The sequence below is a fragment of the Euleptes europaea genome, chromosome 7 (assembly GCF_029931775.1).
Source record: "Euleptes europaea isolate rEulEur1 chromosome 7, rEulEur1.hap1, whole genome shotgun sequence".
Classification (NCBI taxonomy): Eukaryota; Metazoa; Chordata; class Lepidosauria; order Squamata; family Sphaerodactylidae; genus Euleptes; species Euleptes europaea.
Window position 1 is genome coordinate 68,063,856 of NC_079318.1, and position 18,867 is coordinate 68,082,722.

The 18,867-nt window shown below is 44.2% G+C and overlaps 1 protein-coding gene across 2 annotated transcripts in view; it reads left to right on the top strand.

Moving 5' to 3' along the window:
• Positions 1–18,867, top strand: part of SPTBN1 (spectrin beta, non-erythrocytic 1) — a 176,883-nt gene that overhangs the window by 134,482 nt on the left and 23,534 nt on the right. For both annotated transcript variants that reach the window (XM_056852636.1, XM_056852637.1), the window contains exons 18-26: positions 695–841; positions 2,774–3,037; positions 5,306–5,530; positions 5,893–5,982; positions 6,591–6,869; positions 8,912–9,042; positions 14,342–14,546; positions 15,403–15,777; positions 16,886–17,130. In XM_056852636.1, coding sequence (XP_056708614.1) covers positions 695–841; positions 2,774–3,037; positions 5,306–5,530; positions 5,893–5,982; positions 6,591–6,869; positions 8,912–9,042; positions 14,342–14,546; positions 15,403–15,777; positions 16,886–17,130 — 1,961 coding nt within the window. The remainder of the gene's footprint in view (positions 1–694; positions 842–2,773; positions 3,038–5,305; positions 5,531–5,892; positions 5,983–6,590; positions 6,870–8,911; positions 9,043–14,341; positions 14,547–15,402; positions 15,778–16,885; positions 17,131–18,867) is intronic.

Consider the following 18,867-nt stretch of genomic DNA (forward strand, 5'->3'; position numbering starts at 1 on the left):
CTCCTCTAGCCATGTTCCTGCTTCCTTTGGGGTGGGGTGGAAAAATGGGGGCAATTGCTAAAATACTCCTGAATTTTCAGGACCAAAAAAAAAGAAAACCTGAAAAAATTCCAAAACAGTAAGGAGAGTCCTGAAAATTCAGGATAATGAATAACACGCCCTCCCCAAATCCAACAGATTTTGATGTACACACCCCTAGTCCCCGTGAGTCATCTGTTTAATTCAGAGAAACCCCCCCACCCAGAGTTTGTATAAACCAAGCTCTAAGCTGCATGTTATTATAAGAACCCATCTCTTAGAAAGCAGACTGCACTGAACAGATGTGATGGTGTGAGGTGTCAGGGGCAATTTCTGACTTTTGTGCTGCTCCCTGTTCTTCCCCCAACTTTTTTTTTTGGGGGGGGGTCCTTTCTGGGCTGTGAGCCTTGTTATAAGAGAAACGGCTTAGGGGAAAGGGCACACTTTCCCATCCACCTTTCCCATCCCTCAGCCATTGACCTTGTCTCTTTACAGCACTTTTATGGCCCTGATCTGCAGCCTTAACAACTTATTTGGATGAGAGTTTAGAAGCTATTGATTCAATCTTATCCTTTCCTTCCTTATCTCCCTGCATAAGAATTCCACATCTCGTTTTTTTTAAATAACCGCAGCAGCTACACAAAGCCAACATCTTATCTTCCTCCTTGTTTTTCAGCTGTCTTTGTGGGTTAATGAGAAGATGCTTACAGCACAGGACATGTCTTACGACGAAGCCAGAAACCTGCACAGCAAATGGCTGAAACACCAAGCATTCATGGCCGAGCTTGGGTCCAACAAAGAATGGCTTGACAAAATTGAAAATGTAGGTGGAATGTCAATGAGGACAAAATGGGGATGTGGACATGGGTTTGCTCAGCATCTACTGCTGTTGGTCTTGAAAAAAATTGTTTCTCTTATTAAGAGGGTCATTTGGAGGACCTGGCTTTGGACCCACGTTGAGAGACATTTTGGTTGCCAGTCCTTATAGGCTGACACTAGTTTTATGTGCCAAATGAATTCCTTCCTAATGTACATAGATGGTATTGTGGGTTTGTAATTAGCCTGTATTGACAATGACAATGAGGAAATTGAAATTGTTCAAGACTTTCTATTCCTTGGCTCCACCATCAACCAAAAGGGAGACTGCAGCCAAGAAATCAGAAGGAGATTGAGACTGGGAAGGGCAGCCATGAAGGAGCTAGAAAAGATTTTGAAGTGTAAGGATATGTCACTGGCCACCAAGATTAAGTTAATTCATGCCATCGTATTCCCTATTACTATGTATGGGTGTGAAAGCTGGACAGTGAAGAAAGCTGATAGGAAGAAAATAGATTCCTTTGAAATGTGGTGTTGGAGGAGAGTGTTACGGATTCCGTGGACTGCCAAATAAATCAGTGGGTTATAGATCAAATCAAGCCTGAACTGACCCTAGAAGCTAAAATGACTAAACTGAGGCTATCGTATTTAGGTCACGTCATGAGACGACAAGAGTCACTGGAAAAGACAGTCATGCTAGGAAAAGTTGAGGGCAACAGGAAAAGAGGAAGACCCAACAAGAGATGGATTGACTCAATAAAGGAAGTCACAGCCTTAAATTTGCAGGATCTGAGCAAGGCTGTCAAAGATAGGACATTCTGGAGGACTTTCATTCATAGGGTCGCCATGAGTCGGAAGCGACTTGACGGCACTTAACACACGCACACACACACACAATTAGCCTGTATGCATCTACAAAGTGTTCTACAGTCTTCATCTCATTGATCCTCACTTTTGTGAGTTAACATTTGAGATTTCCATGTAGTACTGGGGAACCAAGGACTAGAAATGTGCCTGAGGTTAGGGGAGGGAGGTTGTTAGAGACAGAAAAGAGAAATGGGTGTTCATTTGTATAGAAGTAAAGCTGGCATAGCCAGTGTTAGGTTCCTGGGAGTGGGGATTCAGTACAAAAAGAATGTGAGCTGTGAGATGCAGCGTTGGTGTTCCAAATTCCACCTCAGTCACAAATTTATCCATTCACCTCAGGCAAGTGACTATTTTCCCAGCCTCAGCTCCCTTTAATAATTATAATCTGGTCTACTTTGTGAAGGTTCTATACTAAAATAATAGTGTTGAGGATCAAGAATGTGTTGGGGGTTTGTACACCCCTTTCTCTTCTCTCAAATGGTGGGTAGCAGGATGGGCTCATACATTTCTGGGATTCCTCTGACCATCGTTTGCCATGATGGTCAAAGCAGGCAAGCCGGGATTAGCCTACAAACTGAAAAATTATGAAATAGTTATTTAAGTGGGGTTGTAAACCAAGTTTTGGGAACTAATCATGGTGCCTAATTGGAAACCCCAAAATAGAGGAGGGAACTGGCAAGAAAGAGGGGAGGGGGAACACAAAAGCCAGTAGCAACTGCTAGATAGTCAAGATTGTGTGAAGTGAACTAGTGTATGTGATTCCTTTGAATATCTGAAAAATGCTTATTACTTATTGCACATTATTATTCAATTTAGAGAGCAGCAGAGTTTTAGAGACTCCATTCCTAGATGTTCCCTCCAAGCTTTTTGTCTTTTCCCTGGTCCTACTGACAGTCTCTTTTCATTTGGACTTAATTTTTAAAAAATGACTATTTTTTTTTAATGACTTCCCTTTTATACTGTTTCCTCCAAACATTCAGAAGTGCTCTGAAGTTCAGAAGTTCTACTGACCAGACAGATATATCCCAGAAAACTTATATTTTCCTGGTTGGCATTTTCAATTTGTTTGCAGGAAGGGATGCAACTTATCGCTGAGAAACCTGAAACTGAGTCCGTGGTGAAAGAGAAGCTGACAAGCCTGCACCAAATGTGGGAGGAACTTGAAAGCACCACCCAGACCAAAGCTCAGCGGCTTTTCGATGCCAACAAGGCTGAGTTGTTCACCCAGAGCTGTGCTGATTTGGATAAATGGCTAAAGGGCTTGGAAAACCAGATACAGTCAGATGACTATGGCAAAGACCTCACCAGCGTCAACATTTTGTTGAAGAAACAACAGGTAAAATGATTGGACCAGCAATTCTACTTTTGGAGTGGGGTGGGAGATACACAGGTGGTTGCTTATCCAGACATATGACAATCAAAGTAGCTCATATCAACTGTTCATTCGATGATAATAAAACATTTCTATTGATTTATCCTGTGAAGTCATAATAAGACAATTTCAAGCACCATATAAGATACTAAAACAATGGCCGTGGCTAGATAGTTTGGGAAAGTGTGTCAGACGATAAGCTTTCCTGTCATGTTCAGTAAACCCAGAATCCTAATACTAAAGCAAATTCAGTGACCATCTTGTTCTCCTACATTTTACATGTAGAATCTCTGCTGCATCATGTCTCTGAAAAGTCCAAACAAATGCATTTCCTCTCGCTATTTTGGCTGTGTCTCTATGGGATGAACAAACCATGGTTTAATCCTGGTTTGTAGGTAAGAGAACCAACCTCAGTTACTGGTTTTGTCCAAGTTGGATGTCATATCGAGCTATGGTGTATCAGAAACTTTCAATATCTGAGCTGTGTGCGAGGGGAGAATTGAGCATTACCAGAGTTCATAGTGTCAATTTGTAACCTATTTAATTTTATTTTATACTGTTAATTAGATCCAATGGTTTTTTAAACAAAAATATCAAGCTGAGCAGCAGTTAACATCCTGAGTTTCCAGAAGCCAATCTAACTAAAAAAGAGCTTTTCTCCTGTTGTTTAAAACCAGAAGTTGAGCCATCTTCGTCTATACCTTGCCACACTCTTTATGTTCAGCTAGACTACTCAATATTATACTTCTTTTACAATGAATTGCTCTGTACAGAAAGGCTCTCTGCATTTCATGAAAATAGTACAACAATTCATCGAGACAATCCTCTTCTGGTAACCCCTCAAATAACATTATGTTCTTCGGATAATAACTTACTGGTTATCCCCGCCCTAAGGGTATGCATCTGTCTTCGACAAGAGCCAGGGCTTTTTTGGCCCTGGCTCCGGCCTGGTGGAAGACTCTCCCTAGTAACATCAGAGCCTTGCGGGACCTTAAAGGGTTCTGCAGGGCTTGTAAAACGGAATTGTTCCACCAGACCTACAACTGAGGACAGCTGCGATGTCATCCGTGCTGGCCTCCCTACCTTTCCCCCCATTGTGTTTTAGTTAAGTTTATGATCTATAGGGGGAATTCCTGGCTGCAATGCTTTTTTAGCAGTAATGATCTTCTTTGCGTCATCTGCTTTAATATTTTTTATAGAATCATAGAGTTGGAGGGGACCACCAGGGTCATCTAGTCCAACCCCCTGCACAATGCAGGAAATTCACAACCACGTCCCCCCACACCCCCAGTGACCCCCCACTACATGCCCAGAAGATGGCCAAGATGCCCTCCCTCTCATCATCTGCTCAAGGTTATAGAATCAGCATTGCTGACAGATGGCCATCTAACCTCTTCTTAAAAACTTCCAGGAAAGGAGAGCTTACCACCTCCCGAGGAAGCCTGTTCCACTGAGGAACCGCTCTAACTGTTAGAAAATTCTTCCTAATGTCTAGACGGAAACTCTTTTATTTAATTTCAACCCGTTTTTTCCTGTCCGACCTTCTGGCGCAACAGAAAACAACTCAGCACCCTCCTCAGTGTGACAGCCCTTCAAGTACTTGAAGATGGTTATCATATCCCTCTCGTCTTCTTCTCTTCAGGCTAAACATATGATTAATTTTAGAGTTTAACGAATATGTATTGTGCCTGTAAGCTGTGAGAGCCAGTGTGGTGTAGTGGTTAAGAGCAGTGGTTTGGAGCGGTGGACTCTGATCTGGAGAACAGGGTTTGATTCCCCACTCCTCCACATGAACAATAGGTGCTAATCTGGTGAATCGGGTTGGTTTCCCTACTCCTACACATGAAGCCAGCAGGGTGAACTTGGCCTAGTCACACTCTCTCAGTCCCACCTACCTCACAGGGTGTCTGTTGTAGGGAGGGGAATGAAAGGTGATTGTAAGCTGGCTTGATTCTCTCTTAAGTGAAGAAAGTCAGCATATAAAAACCAACTCTTCTTTTAATGTTGTTACCCGCCCTGAGCCTTGCTTTGGCTGGGGAGGGCTGGATAGAAATGGGTAAATAAATAAATAAATAAATAAATAAATAAATAAATAGCAGAATGATAGATGTCACAGGAAGGTTTGAGCCTCCTTGCCCTTTAATCTTATTCACTTTCTTCATTCAGGAGTAGTACTTTTGAAGAGGATTTTATTTGAGATTGTCCTTGTTTTCCTCCTCCTTACCATTTTAGATGCTTGAGAACCAAATGGATGTTCGGAAGAAGGAGGTAGAGGAGCTTCAGAGTCAGGCACAGGCACTGAGCCAAGAGGGCAAGAGTACCGACGAAGTTGATGGCCAACGCATTATTGTGGAGAAGAAGTTCGTGGAGCTGTTGGCACCCTTGAATGACAGGAAGTCCCACTTGTTGGCTTCCAAGGAGATCCATCAGTTCAACCGGGATGTGGAGGACGAAATTGTGAGTTTCAAAGTAGCTCTAAAAGAAAACACCTCCTACCTGCTTTGCAGGTTCTTCTTCTCAGGACCTCTTCCACTAGCACACTGGGTTGAATCTAACAGGCTTTTCTGCTGGTAGAAAAGGGAGGAGGGGTCTCCTTTTACGTCCCCAAAAGACTGATGGAGATCATGAGACCCACCCATCCCATGGACAGAAGGCAGGTGGGACAAGGGCTGGCTATATTAAAGAGGAAAATGTGGCAAGATCGATCGAAAAAGCTGACTGGCTCCAACTCATGGTGCTGTCATTGCATCCCTCAATTTTTGTTATGACTCCTTTCTTACAAACACAACTTCATTTTGTTTTTGCAATTTTATTTCTAGTTGTGGGTTGGAGAGAGGATGCCTATTGCCACATCCACAGATCATGGGCACAACCTCCAGACCGTCCAGTTGTTAATTAAGAAGAATCAGGTAAGTTGCTAATGTTTCCTAGATCTTTTGTTAAGCTGTGATGCCCAAGTAGGCAAAGAGTCAAGGCTCACCCCTGCAGGATACCTCTGGCAACAGACTGAACTACAGTTATACAAAGGTAGCACAAAATGCATGCGTATCTTATTTGGAGTCACATTCCAGCCATATCTGGCAGTCTCCTAGACCTGAATGTATGGTATGATCAGATGTGGCAAAGTTGTGCCCATTGTACTAGGTGACAGAGACATCACCAAGATTTCAAGCAAGAAGTTTATAATAAAGCCAGGGTTGATCCATTGTTTTTATCCCAAGAACACTTCCCTGGGAATAAGCCCTACTGAATAGACCTGAGTAGGATTCTGAGTAAACCTGCTTAGGATGGCATTGTTAGATGCCTCTCCCTAACAATGAGTCCTTTGGCCCCTTGAAATGTATATCACTGCACTAAGAAGGAATGAAAGTGCTGTTCCTGTCAGAAAACGCACCTCTCAGATTTCTGTAGTTCATTCTGGAAGTTTTTTTTCTTGGATGACATCTCATTGTCTTTCTTTTGAAGTATTTGTTCGATAAGCTATTTCCAACGTGAGTGTTGAATTTCCCCACATTAGACACTTCAGAAAGAAATTCAGGGACACCAGCCTCGCATTGACGATATTTTTGAGAGGAGCCAAAACATCATAACAGACAAGAGCCTTAACGCCGAAGCAATTCAGCAGCGGCTTGCAGACTTGCAGCAGCTGTGGAACCTCCTGATAGAGGAGACAGAGAAACGCCACAAGCGCCTCGAGGAATCTCACAAAGCCCAGCAGTACTATTTTGACGCAGCAGAGGCCGAAGCCTGGATGAGTGAACAGGAGCTCTACATGATGTCAGAAGAGAAGGCCAAGGTGGGTAGAATCATAGAATCATAGAGTTGGGATCACCAGGGTCATCTAGTCCAACCCCCTGCATAATGCAGGACATTCACAACTATATGACAGCCTTTCAAGTACTTGAAGATGGTTATCATATCCCCTCTCAGTCTTTCATTTCCAGCTGGACAGGAGTAAGAGCACATCAGTTTGTACCTCTTTGAAATTATTCTTGTCAGTCAGGTCTTCAGCCCAAGGACTCTTCAGAATTCTAGATTTGTGAGGGTGCTGAGATTTATTAAATATTCTGAGCTCCTTCACAGAACTACAGATGCTAACTTGTCTATTTTTATATTCGTCCCAGAATGTTACAGAGGGCCAGATCCAATGGTAACATTACTGGATCACCCTCCTTTATGTAGTGGGGAGTGGGAGGCAAAAGCACACATTCTATCCCCATCATTGACTGTCCACACATGGATGAAATGTTTGAAAAGGCACCCACATGTTCAGTCCATGGTAGAATCTACATGTGACAGATATTCAAAATTATTAGCAAGAAATTGACTGCACAGTCTGGACCTACACCTGTGACCTGGAATTCACACATGTGCTGCTTTTTTGAACATTATGCCTACATGTAGACATCATATGGCATTGACAAGGATGCACATATCAGAGATTGAAGTAGGTGAGTACATCATCCAAACTAGTCCAGAGTTAAGTGAAATAAATGTATAACATTTGCCATACCAACTTCTGTCTGGCAGAAACCACACAACTTCAGATTCTCAGAATAATTTGTTTGATGCCTGACAAAAATAGAATGAGCTTGACAGCTTGCCTGAGAACTGTAACAGGTGATAAGCATCGGTGATCAATGTAGCAAACGTCCCTGCCATGCAGTAGTGCCTCTTTTTATTTTTACTGGTCCAGTTCAGTGGTTCTGCTTTTTCTACTTTTATTTTTCTGTAATAAAGCCTAACTAGATGTGTGTTAGTGGCACAGAAGTTCTGGACAACAGCTGCCACCCAGATATGACCAGAGTGTTTCAAAGCTCTGTGTGTTTTAGAAATGTCCTGTTATACAGCTACTCCAAATAGTCCAGCTGCACAAGGAAGTCAGAACAAACCAGCGTGTACCTATCCTGCTCTTCCCAAATTCTTGTGCTTGCTACTAAGCTCTTGCTGAAGTCATATTTGGAACATGATCATATCACTTAAGGGAAATCAATCCCCTTGTTTCCCCTGTTGCCCTTTCATTAATGCATCATCCGGTGTGGATTCTACAGGCATTTTTAGAGCTGAACAGGAAAAGGGATTTTTTCCCCAGTGTGTGAACTGCATTTCAAATAATAAAAAATATTTAGATTTGCTTATGTTTGGCTTCCCTGTATGCCATTCTGCTTGGTTTATTTTATCTCATCCTCCTCGAGTCTAGATACATTTATGACAGAGGACCCTGTGCTCTATCTTGGAATAATCAGCTAATCACAATTTATCTTTCAATTTGAATATATTCCTTATGTTTGTCTTGGCCTTTTTGTTTTCCTGGAACATTCGTTCATTTTGTTTGGTATGTTCTCCTGAAATTTTCAGTTGCAAATTCAGAAAGGGTCATTGGTATCCTAGTCTAAAACATTGATGTTCAAAATCTATCCATTTTGCTGATATTTCTCTGACAATCGTATGTATGAAATGACTTGCAAATTTAAACAACGTTTTTGTGTGCCACAGGTCAAGCCAAAGAATCTGGTAATGCTACTCCTGTGCTTATATGAGTACATATGCAAACCTTCTCCCTCCTTGCCTGTACTTGCCTGTACTTTACTGAGGCAACAGTTGCATAGGAGAGACATTGGAGAGCCAGCATGGTGTAGTGGTTAGAATGTTGTGCTGTGGAAGTGAAGGTGAGAGAAGACTAGGAAGTAAATCAAGCTACCACTCCAGTCAGTAGATAGCACTGTTTCCCTTTACATCTTTGTTTTCATACATCTTTGGCTTCAGCTTCAAGGTGAATTCCTCCATCGCCTCTATGCAGTATGAGAAGTATGATGTTGTTCTCTTTTGCCACCTCAGGATGAACAAAGTGCCGTTTCTATGCTGAAGAAACACCAGATTTTGGAACAAGCCGTGGAAGACTACGCAGAGACAGTGCACCAGCTTTCCAAGACCAGCAGGACTTTGGTAGCAGACAATCATCCGGAAAGGTAATTGTAGCCATTGTTCATTCTTTTACATTTGCAGCCTGCCTTTTCCTCACAGAGACATAGGAACTGCTAGTCTGGATAAGAACATAAGAAGAGCCCTGCAGGATCAGACCAGTGGTCCATCTAGTCCAGCTCCCATCTCACACAGTGGACAACCAGTTCCTCTGGAGGGCCAACGACAGGGCATAGCGGTGAGGCCTTCCCTGATGTTGCCTCCTGGTACTGGAATTCAAAGGTTTACTGCCTCTGAATATGGAGGTTCTCTTTAGTCACCAAGACTAGTAGCTAGTGATAGACCTATCCTTCATTAATGTGACTAATTCTTTAAAGCTGTCTATACCTGTGGCCATCAATACATCCTCTGGGAGCAAATTCCACATTTTAATCACTCATTGTATAAAGAAGTATTTACTATTGTCCGTCCTGAGCCTACTTCCCATCAGCTTCATGGGATGTCCTCTAGATCCAGTATTTTGGGAGAGGGAGAAAAAAATCCATTCTCTCCATCCCGTACATAATTTTATAAACCTCTGCCATGTCCTCCCTTAGTCATCTCTTTTCTAAGTGGAAAAGTCCCAAACTCTTCATCCTCATAGGAAAGGTGCTCCTCCCCCTTAATCACCTTTGTTGCCCTCTTCTGTACTTTTCCCATCTCTGAGATACAGTGATTGGAACTGCATGCAGTGTTCCAAGTGAGGTCACACCATAGATCTATACAGGGGCATTATAATATTAGCCAATTTATTTTCAAACCCTTTCCTAATAATCCCCAGCATAGAGTTTTGCCTTTGTCACTGCTGTGGCACACTGGGTTGACACTTTCATTGAGTTACTCACTATGACCCCAAAGTGTCTGTAACAAATGTGCTGTGGCCTCAGACTGGGAGCTGGCCCTTTAAACCTGGGCTCCACTCCCCAGGGTGTCCTCCTCAGCCTTTCCACTGCGCTTCCGTCCCAGGCCTTCTCACCTTTGCCTGTCTGGCCTTCTCTGAGTGAACTCTGTCACCTCCAGTGACTAGTGCCGTGACTCTCTCGCTTCACAAGGTGTTTCTTGCTGTAGCTGCCTCCAGTTCCGCAGCCTGCAACTGGGAGCTGCTTTGCCAATCCCCGCTGTTTCTCTGCTCTCCTAGCCACCTGTGGGCTCCTGAGCATCTGCTGATATCATCTCAGCTCCCCCCCAACTCATCTGTTCCTTGCCTTCTTTTAAATGTGCGGCTCAGCCATCCGGGTTCTGCCCCCCTGCTGGTGTCGCTTCACCCTTGACAGCCTAGCTGACTTGTCTTCCAGTCAGGCTGACTGAAGTTTCCTGATGCTGCTAAGGCTTCTCAGGCCTCGATGGCCTGGTGTGACAGCCACAGTTCTCTTTCCCTCTCAGTCTCAACAAATTCAGACCCCTTAACATATACTTGAATTTGGGACTTTTTGTTCCCATTTGCATCACTGAACACTTGCCTACATTGAACTTCATTTGCTCCATTGCTGCCACACAATGAATTTGTGGAGATCCTCCTGGAGCTCTTCACAGGCATCCTTGGTTTTTACCATCCTGCATAATTTTGTGTCATCTGCAGACTTGGCCATTACACTGCTCAGTCCTACTTCCAGATCATTTATGAACAAATTAAATAGCATCGGCCCTAATACCAATCCATGTGGGTCCCCATTGCTTATTTCCCTCCAATGGCGAGAACCATCCATTTATTCCTACTCTTTGCTCCTTGTTGTCTAACCAGTTTTTAATCCATAAAAGAACCTGCCCTCTTATCTCATGACTGCTAAGCTCACTCAGAAGACTTTGGTTAGGTACCTTGTCAAAAGCCTTCTGAAAGTCCAAGTATATATTGTACTTGTGTGTGTGTAAAGTGCCGTCAAGTCGTAGCTGACTTATGGCAACCCCTTTTTGGGGTTTTCATGGCAAGAGACTAACAGAGGGGGTTTGCCAGTGCCTTCCTCTGCACAGCAACCCTGGTATTCCTTGGTGGTCCCCCATCCAAATACTAACCAGGGCTGACCCTGCTTAGCTTCTGAGATCTGACAAGATCAGGCTAGCCTGGGCCATCCAGGTAAGGGCTGGATATTGTACTTGGTCACCGTTATCTTCATGTGTGTTTTACTTTCTTAAAGAACTCCAAAAGGTTGGTGAGAGTAGGACTTCCCTTTGCAGAAGCCATGCATTTTTCCCCTCAGCGGGCTTTGTTCCTCTGTGTGGCTAATAATTTTGTCTTTGCTTACAGTTTCTACTGATTTGCCTGTAACAGATGTTAGGCTAACTGGCCTATAGTTTCTTGGTTCTTCTATGGACCCCTGTTTAAAAATCAGTGTAACATTTGCTACTTTCCAGCCTTCTGGTACATTGGTTGACTTTAGTGATTTACATATACAGATTAGTAGATGAACAATCGTCTTATCGGTTGGTAGATTAGGATATAGTCCACCAAGTTGACTGTAGGCAGTCCCTGAGACTCACTGAACCCGTATGGGCTCCAGCTGTCACACAAACACCAGGCTTAGACCAAGGTAAGAACTCAGCTGACTTCATGTAGGAGGATGGTGTTGCAAAGCACAGCTAGAGGTCAATTCTTGAACAGTGACAGAGTCAGACTCTTGGTCAGAGAGTCCTTTCACACCTTAACAACAATGAGACAAGTATTGAATGTCGTGCGATGAATAACAGTGCAATCTGAAACAGAGTTAAACCCGTCTGTTTTCATTGAAGTTACTGAGAAGGGTGTAACTCTACTTAGGATTGCATTGTAGATTGAGGCAAAGAGGGGTATTCTCAAACAAAAACAATGTTGAATTCAGAGCCTCTATACTGGGGCAGCTGCCTTAGGGATGTTCTCAGGCGGGCCCTAATAAAGATACTTACCGTACATACTCGGGTATAAGCCGACCCGAGTATAAGCCGAGGTGCCTAATTTCACCCCAAAAATGGGGAAAAATGAGGCACCCACGTATAAGCCGAGGGGGAAATGCAACCTCCCCCCCCCCGCTGGCTTACCTGACCGGGCTCCAGGTGCGCAGGCAGGCGGCAGCGGCTCCCTCCCTGCGTGCAGGAGGCCCCGCAGGGTCAGCTGGCAAGCGGGAGGACTGGCCCGGGGTGGGTGGGGGGGTGGGAAGGAAGAAACCGCTACCGCCCAGCAGAAGGCGGGGTGGGGGGGTGAAGAAACTGCCGTGCGAAAGGCGCGATCGGGTGGGGTGGGTGGGGGAAGAAACCGCCGCCGCTGCGCAGAAGGCGCGATCGGGGGGGGCTGGGGGGGAAGAAACCGCCGCCGCCACCGCCGCGCAGAAGGCGCAATTGGGTGGGGTGGGGGGAGAAGACGGGACAGCCCGCCCATCAGCTGGCCGGCGAGAGCACACTGGGAGAAGGCCCGGCAGGCGAATTGACCGGAGTATAAGCCGAGGTGGGTTTTTAAAGCCAAAAATCATGGCTAAAAAACTCGGCTTATACTCAAGTATATACGGTATACCCCTGTGCAATCCTGTCCCCTGAAAAATACCAAGGGGGTTGGTGGCAGAAGCACCAAAAAGATAAAAAGCAAAATGTAAATAGAAGGCAAGCAGAAATGGAAATAATTTGAGATCACAGAGTGGGCAGATGATGCCAGAATCCGTAGAGCAAAGATAGCAGGGTGTGTGTGTGTGCACTATTTGAGTTGTATACATGTATTCTGTTGGCAACATCTGCCAAATATATGAGCTCATAAACTGTTGTTTGGTGGACAGGAAATACGAGATGCATCAGTAGAAAATGGTTTCCTATGGAAATTGTAACTCATAGACCAGAAGAAGCCTTTTAGTGATTTGGATTATCTGTTTATCAATAGCATTCAGTACTGGCGGATATCCTGACTTTCTGAGCCAAGTTCACATCCTTCCTCTGGATCATGAGAAAACTCATAAAGTTAGATTGTTAGAAGTGGAAGGTATCTTAACACATGACCCTGTCTTGACTTTTTAATGGGGGGGGGGGGAACCATAGACTTGTAACTGTCAGATTTGGTGAACTTTGTGCATGCTTTCGCAAAGTCAGTGGCAGTCTTTCAAGTTAACAGCAGCCTACATTGACATAGCTTTCTTAGAATCGATTACTTAGATCGGGGAAGCCCACAAGCACCCACAGTCCTGATCCAGCCTGTGGAGAAAATTTATCAAATTTATCAAGCCTCCAATATGGTCAAAATGTTGCCCACTGTTGTTTTCTTGATAAGGAGAATATCAAATGTTTTTCAAGCTGTAAGAAATAGTGTTCATAAAGTATCAAATTGGACTGAGAAGACCCACAACAGTCATGATTTCATGCGAGTAACGGTTAAAGATAAATTGTTTGTAGGCCCAGTACTTCCCACCCCAGTTTTAAACAAGACAGGGTTCATTTTAGTCAAAAGGTTTGTACCTAGATATCAGGTAAAAGAAGAAAACTGTAATTTCTTGATTGTTAACCTGCATTGAGCCAGGCAGAATTCTTCATACATATATTACTCTTAATACAGCAAAGGAGTTGGTAATTTATGAGGCATTTGTATTTCCCATTATTCAACTTTGGGAAGCCCCAGCCAATATGGTGTTTTTTTACAAAGACCCAAACTCGGTAGGGCTTGCCGCCAGAAATGTATAGGGCCCAAATATCCCACACACACAAACCCTGTGGACACACCACTCGTCCCTGAATATGGGGAGAGTGAAGTGGCTCCAGTCACAAAAGAAGTTGCCTACCAGTGGATTAGTGTGTCAGAAGCAGCGTGGTGTTGTGGCCAGAGAGGTGGACTCAGTCAAGGAAGGCCAGGCTTCGAGCTCACTCGGTGCCTGTGGGCCAGCTGCTGTTGCTCAGTCTCCCCAATCTCCCAGTGTTGTTGTGAGGATACTGGGAAGGTGACAGGGTATCCTACCCTGTGTTCCTTGGAGGAAGAAAGGGGGACAAACGTAATACATTAATGATAACATAGAGAAACACATAAATAACAAAACTACTGTGTTGGAGTCACTATTATGCATTTTACGGGGATCAGAGACTCGTTCTGCTGATTAGAACTTACCGAAAGAAACATGACATCCATACCCACTAAATAACATGAGGTGCTGAAGTAAGTGTAGCTATAGCAACCTCTAGAGGATCTTTTTCACCTCCCACTCCTTTTCAGTTTCAACAGATTTCAAAGATTGAGTGAATACACTTAAAGTGACACTTTTCATTAGAGTTCATTTAATTTTGCTCTGACCATTCTCTCCCCCCTTTTTTTGTACATTAAGTAAACACACAGGACTGGTTTTGACCCTCTTTCTCTTCCCTTCTCCTTAGCGAGCGTATCAGCATGCGGCAGTCCAAGGTGGACAAGCTCTATGCAGGCCTGAAAGACCTGGCAGAGGAGAGGAGGGGCAAGCTGGATGAGAGACACCGGCTATTCCAGTTGAACCGTGAGGTGGATGACTTGGAGCAGTGGATCGCGGAAAGGGAAGTGGTGGCCGGGTCCCACGAGCTGGGACAGGATTATGAGCATGTGACAGTAAGATATCTCCACTTTCTGGTTTCACTTTTTGTTCCTTTCACTTTTTTGTGTATACACTCAAGCAAATCACAACTTTTATCATGCCTGTGGCTCAAGTAGCTTCCTGTAACCTCCTGGCCAAAACCAGAAACCCAAACCAAGCCTTGCAGTCCGCACTATTAATAGGGTTGTCAGGTCCCTCTTCGCCACGGGTGGGAGGTTTTTGGGGCAGAGCCTGAAGAGGGAGGGGTTTGGGGAGGGGAGGGACTTCAATGCCATAGAGTCCAATTGCCAAAGTGGCATTTTCTCCAGGGGAACTGATCTCTATCGGCTGGAGATCAGTTGTAATAGCAGGAGATCTCCAGCTAGTACTTGGAGGTTGGCAACCCTATTATACTTTTACCCTGAGCAATTTCAACCCTGTCGTATGAAAGCATCTTCTACATATTGTTTGCCAATATTGCCAGGGAGTACCATATTACTATATATTATGCATTGCCATTAGAGAGTGAACACACCCAAAAGCATATTTCGTGACCATTCCATAATTGGGAGCATTTTTTCTCAAGCACTCCTCCTTATCTGAAATGGCTTTAAATTGCTAGGATTAAGGTTGTGTTTGGCAGTAGCAGCAGTTCTGTTATCAGCCGGGGACTGAGCGCCGCTTTAGCTGTTGTGGACCTAACCTACACTCGCACCATAGTAATGAATATCGTAATGAGACACAATTGGGGATATAGGTAAAGATATAACATTACAAATGCATATACACTCTCCAGTAATACATACTGTGTGTTTGACTCCTTTTCAACGTGTGACAGTGTAATTCTTTGTCGAACTCTTCGCTCAGTTTACCACTCCTTTCTCTTTCTAGATGTTGCAAGAGCGCTTCCGTGAGTTTGCTCGAGACACTGGGAACATTGGACAGGAGCGCGTGGATACCGTCAACCACATGGCAGACGAGCTCATCAATTCTGGACATTCGGATGCTGCCACCATTGCCGAATGGAAGGATGGTCTGAATGAGGCCTGGGCTGACCTCCTGGAACTCATTGACACGAGAACACAGATCCTAGCAGCCTCTTATGAACTGCACAAATTTTATCACGATGCCAAGGAGATCTTTGGGAGGATACAGGACAAACACAAGAAGTTGCCTGAGGAGCTTGGGAGAGATCAGAACACGGTTGAGACCTTACAGAGGATGCATACGACCTTTGAACATGACATCCAGGCCTTAGGAACACAGGTGTGCAGTTGTTTTATCACATGGATAAAGATATATGGATAAAGATAAAACATTACAAATGTTAACTTATATCACAGTTTATCACAGTCACCCAAAAGCAGGAAACTGCACAGTACTGGGCGGTGAAGAGAAAAGTATTTTTTTATTTCTCCGATTTGCTGGTGTTTTCCCTTATTTTCTTGCATATTCTCTTAACATTTTGCTGAAGTTTCAAGAGCCTGATGCTGACATCTTTCCGATAAAAAGTGGAAATTGTGAACCATTGCTTGCTGCAGTTTGAGAAAAGGGAATCTAAGGTTTGACCATGAAAAACCTGAACCCCAGTGGCCTGCCCATTGAAAATGATCTGAGCATATGCCCTGACATATAAGATAATGTTTGAGTGATGCAGTGGAAACACTTGCCTGGATCTCCAAATGTAACATTACGGTCAAGATATTGTCGAAGGCTTTCACGGTCAGAGTTCATTGGTTTTTGTAGGTTATCCGGGCTGTGTGACCGTGGTCTTGGTATTTTCTTTCCTGACTTTTCGCCAGCTGCCTGCCACAGCTGCTGGCGAAACGTCAGGAAAGAAAATACCAAGACCACGGTCACACAGCCCGGATAACCTACAAGAACCAGTTACGGTCAAGGTTCTCTAAATGCTTCTTAAAAATTTCACACCCAGTTCTGCTGTCTGTTCATACTGAGCAAATTTGCATGACTTCTCTTATTTTACATAATTTATTCTTCTTCCACTAGTCATGGAAGGAGGAAAGGAGCTATATTGAGCACTGAAACTTCCCTCTTAATCTCTGGAAACATTTAGCAAACCTTCTGCTTCAGAGATTTCAGCTAGTGCTGCTCATACTCAAGAATATCTGTATCCATAAAAGCTAAAAAAACATGGAGTCGTTTTAAATGAGATACCACGATTCTCAAGGAGCTGACTTCTCTGTCCACTACCACATCCTGTGGCTTTTCCATGCTCCCAGGGGTTTGTGGCATTAGCACAGCATTGGATAGGCTGCTGTCGCAGTAAAACATGCTGGCACAGTGCATGAGCAATCTCAGGTGGCAGACCAATGAAATAGCTTTGGCTAAGAGCTTTCTCTTTTGCTGACACTAGGTGAGACAGCTGCAAGAGGATGCTGCCCGCCTTCAGTCGGCCTATGCTGGAGACAAGGCCGATGACATCCAGCGGCGCGAAAATGAAGTTTTGGAAGCCTGGAAGGCCTTGCTCGACGCCTGCGAGGGACGCAGGGTCCGGCTAGTAGACACAGGGGACAAGTTCCGCTTTTTCAGCATGGTCCGTGATCTCATGCTATGGATGGAAGATGTCATTCGTCAGATTGAAGCCCAGGAGAAGCCAAGGTAATGGGGACATCTAGTGTAAGGCAGGGGAGCTATCAGGGTTGTAATGTACTAATGCTGCAATCCCATGAACACTTCCTTGGGAATAAGTTCCCTTGAACGCGGTACGGTTTCATTTCAAAGACATATGTGTAGAATTGTGCTACCTGGCTGCAATTTTATGCAGGCTTCATTGGGACTATTTACTTATTTATTTCCTATATTTATAGGCTGTCTTTGTCACTGAGAATCAAGGCAGATTACCCAGTGTAAGTTACTACAATCATGAGAGAGCTGAAACAAAGCATAAGCATTAACATTACACATGAAATGATGCTGAAAGTACATAGTTGGGATCATACTTACAGCAACAGACAGTATGTAGTATACACAATAGTATAATCCACAGTCCCTAACTCTTTACCAAGGTGTCTTTCTAAGGCATTTTGCTACAGAACAGCCTTATTGTGTTGTAAAGTGCTGTCAAGTCACAGCCAACTTATGGCAACCCCAAAGGGTTTTCAAGGCAAGAAACTAGCAGAGGTGGTTTTGTCATTGTCTTCCTCTGCATAGAGACCCTGGTATTCCTTGGTGGTCTCCCATCCAGGTACTAACCAGGGCCGAACCTGCTTAGCTTCTGAGATCTGATGAGGTCAGACTAGCCTGGGCCATCCGGGTCAGGGCACAGACCTATTACCTGTGTAAAAGAAAACCCTTCTGAATCATTCACTTTACATAGCTTGGGGAAACCGGGAGAGTGGGAGCCTTCCTGGCAGGCCATTCCACAAGGTGGGGACCACATAAGAGAATGCAGGTGTGGGGGAGGTTGTTGATTTTGCCCATTTGCAGGGTGACACCTGCAGGAGGCCCTTCTCAAATGAACGAAGTAGTCACAGTGGGACACAGGTGGGAGATCTTGCAGATATGAGGGTCCAAGGCCATGAAGAGCTGTGTATGTGATAGTCAATACCTTAAATTGAGCCCATTAACTAACGGGCAGCCAATGGAATGTCTGCAGAATGGGAGTAGTATGTGTACTGTTTGGCAGGCTTTTGAGGGAGTCTGAATTGGCAGGCATCTTTTAAGGGGAAGGGGGGGGAGAGATTTGGGGTTTGTTATTTTATTATTATTGTAAGCCGCCTTGAGCCATGAGGATATAAATGTTTTAATAAACAAGCAAATATCTAAATACTCTGCTAGCTCTTAATAACAGCCGAGCCATGGCGTTCTGCACCAACTGGAGTTTCCAAGTTGATATTGAGGGGAGACCAATGCACAATGCGTTAGTTTCTATGTTACCATGGCCTGGACGCAGGGGGCCAGATCGACTGTATCGGGGGGGGGGCACTTTCCGGGTTAGGCTGAGTTGGATAGGTCCTGTTCAACTTCATTGGGCGTTTTTTTGTTTTTTTTTTAAAAAGCTGAACCTTCAAAATATTAATAAACTCAGTGGCACTTAATTGTCAGTAAACATGCATACTGTTGGGCTCAAGTGGATTTTGCAGTGGCGATGGCGGGGGCAATCATGATGAAGCCTCACATAGTAATTGGCTTGGCTACTTGCCTTTGAATGGATACAGACGAATGACCTGGAGTATTATGAAAACTGCCTGATTAAACACGAATGCATTTTGTATATTGGCTGTAAATGATTGATAATAATGACTTGTTACATCTTGCTCTTCTGACTGCGCACCAGCTCATGGCATCAGGGTTTTAGGTGCACATAGGGTTCCCTTCCCCATAGTGGTAAACCGT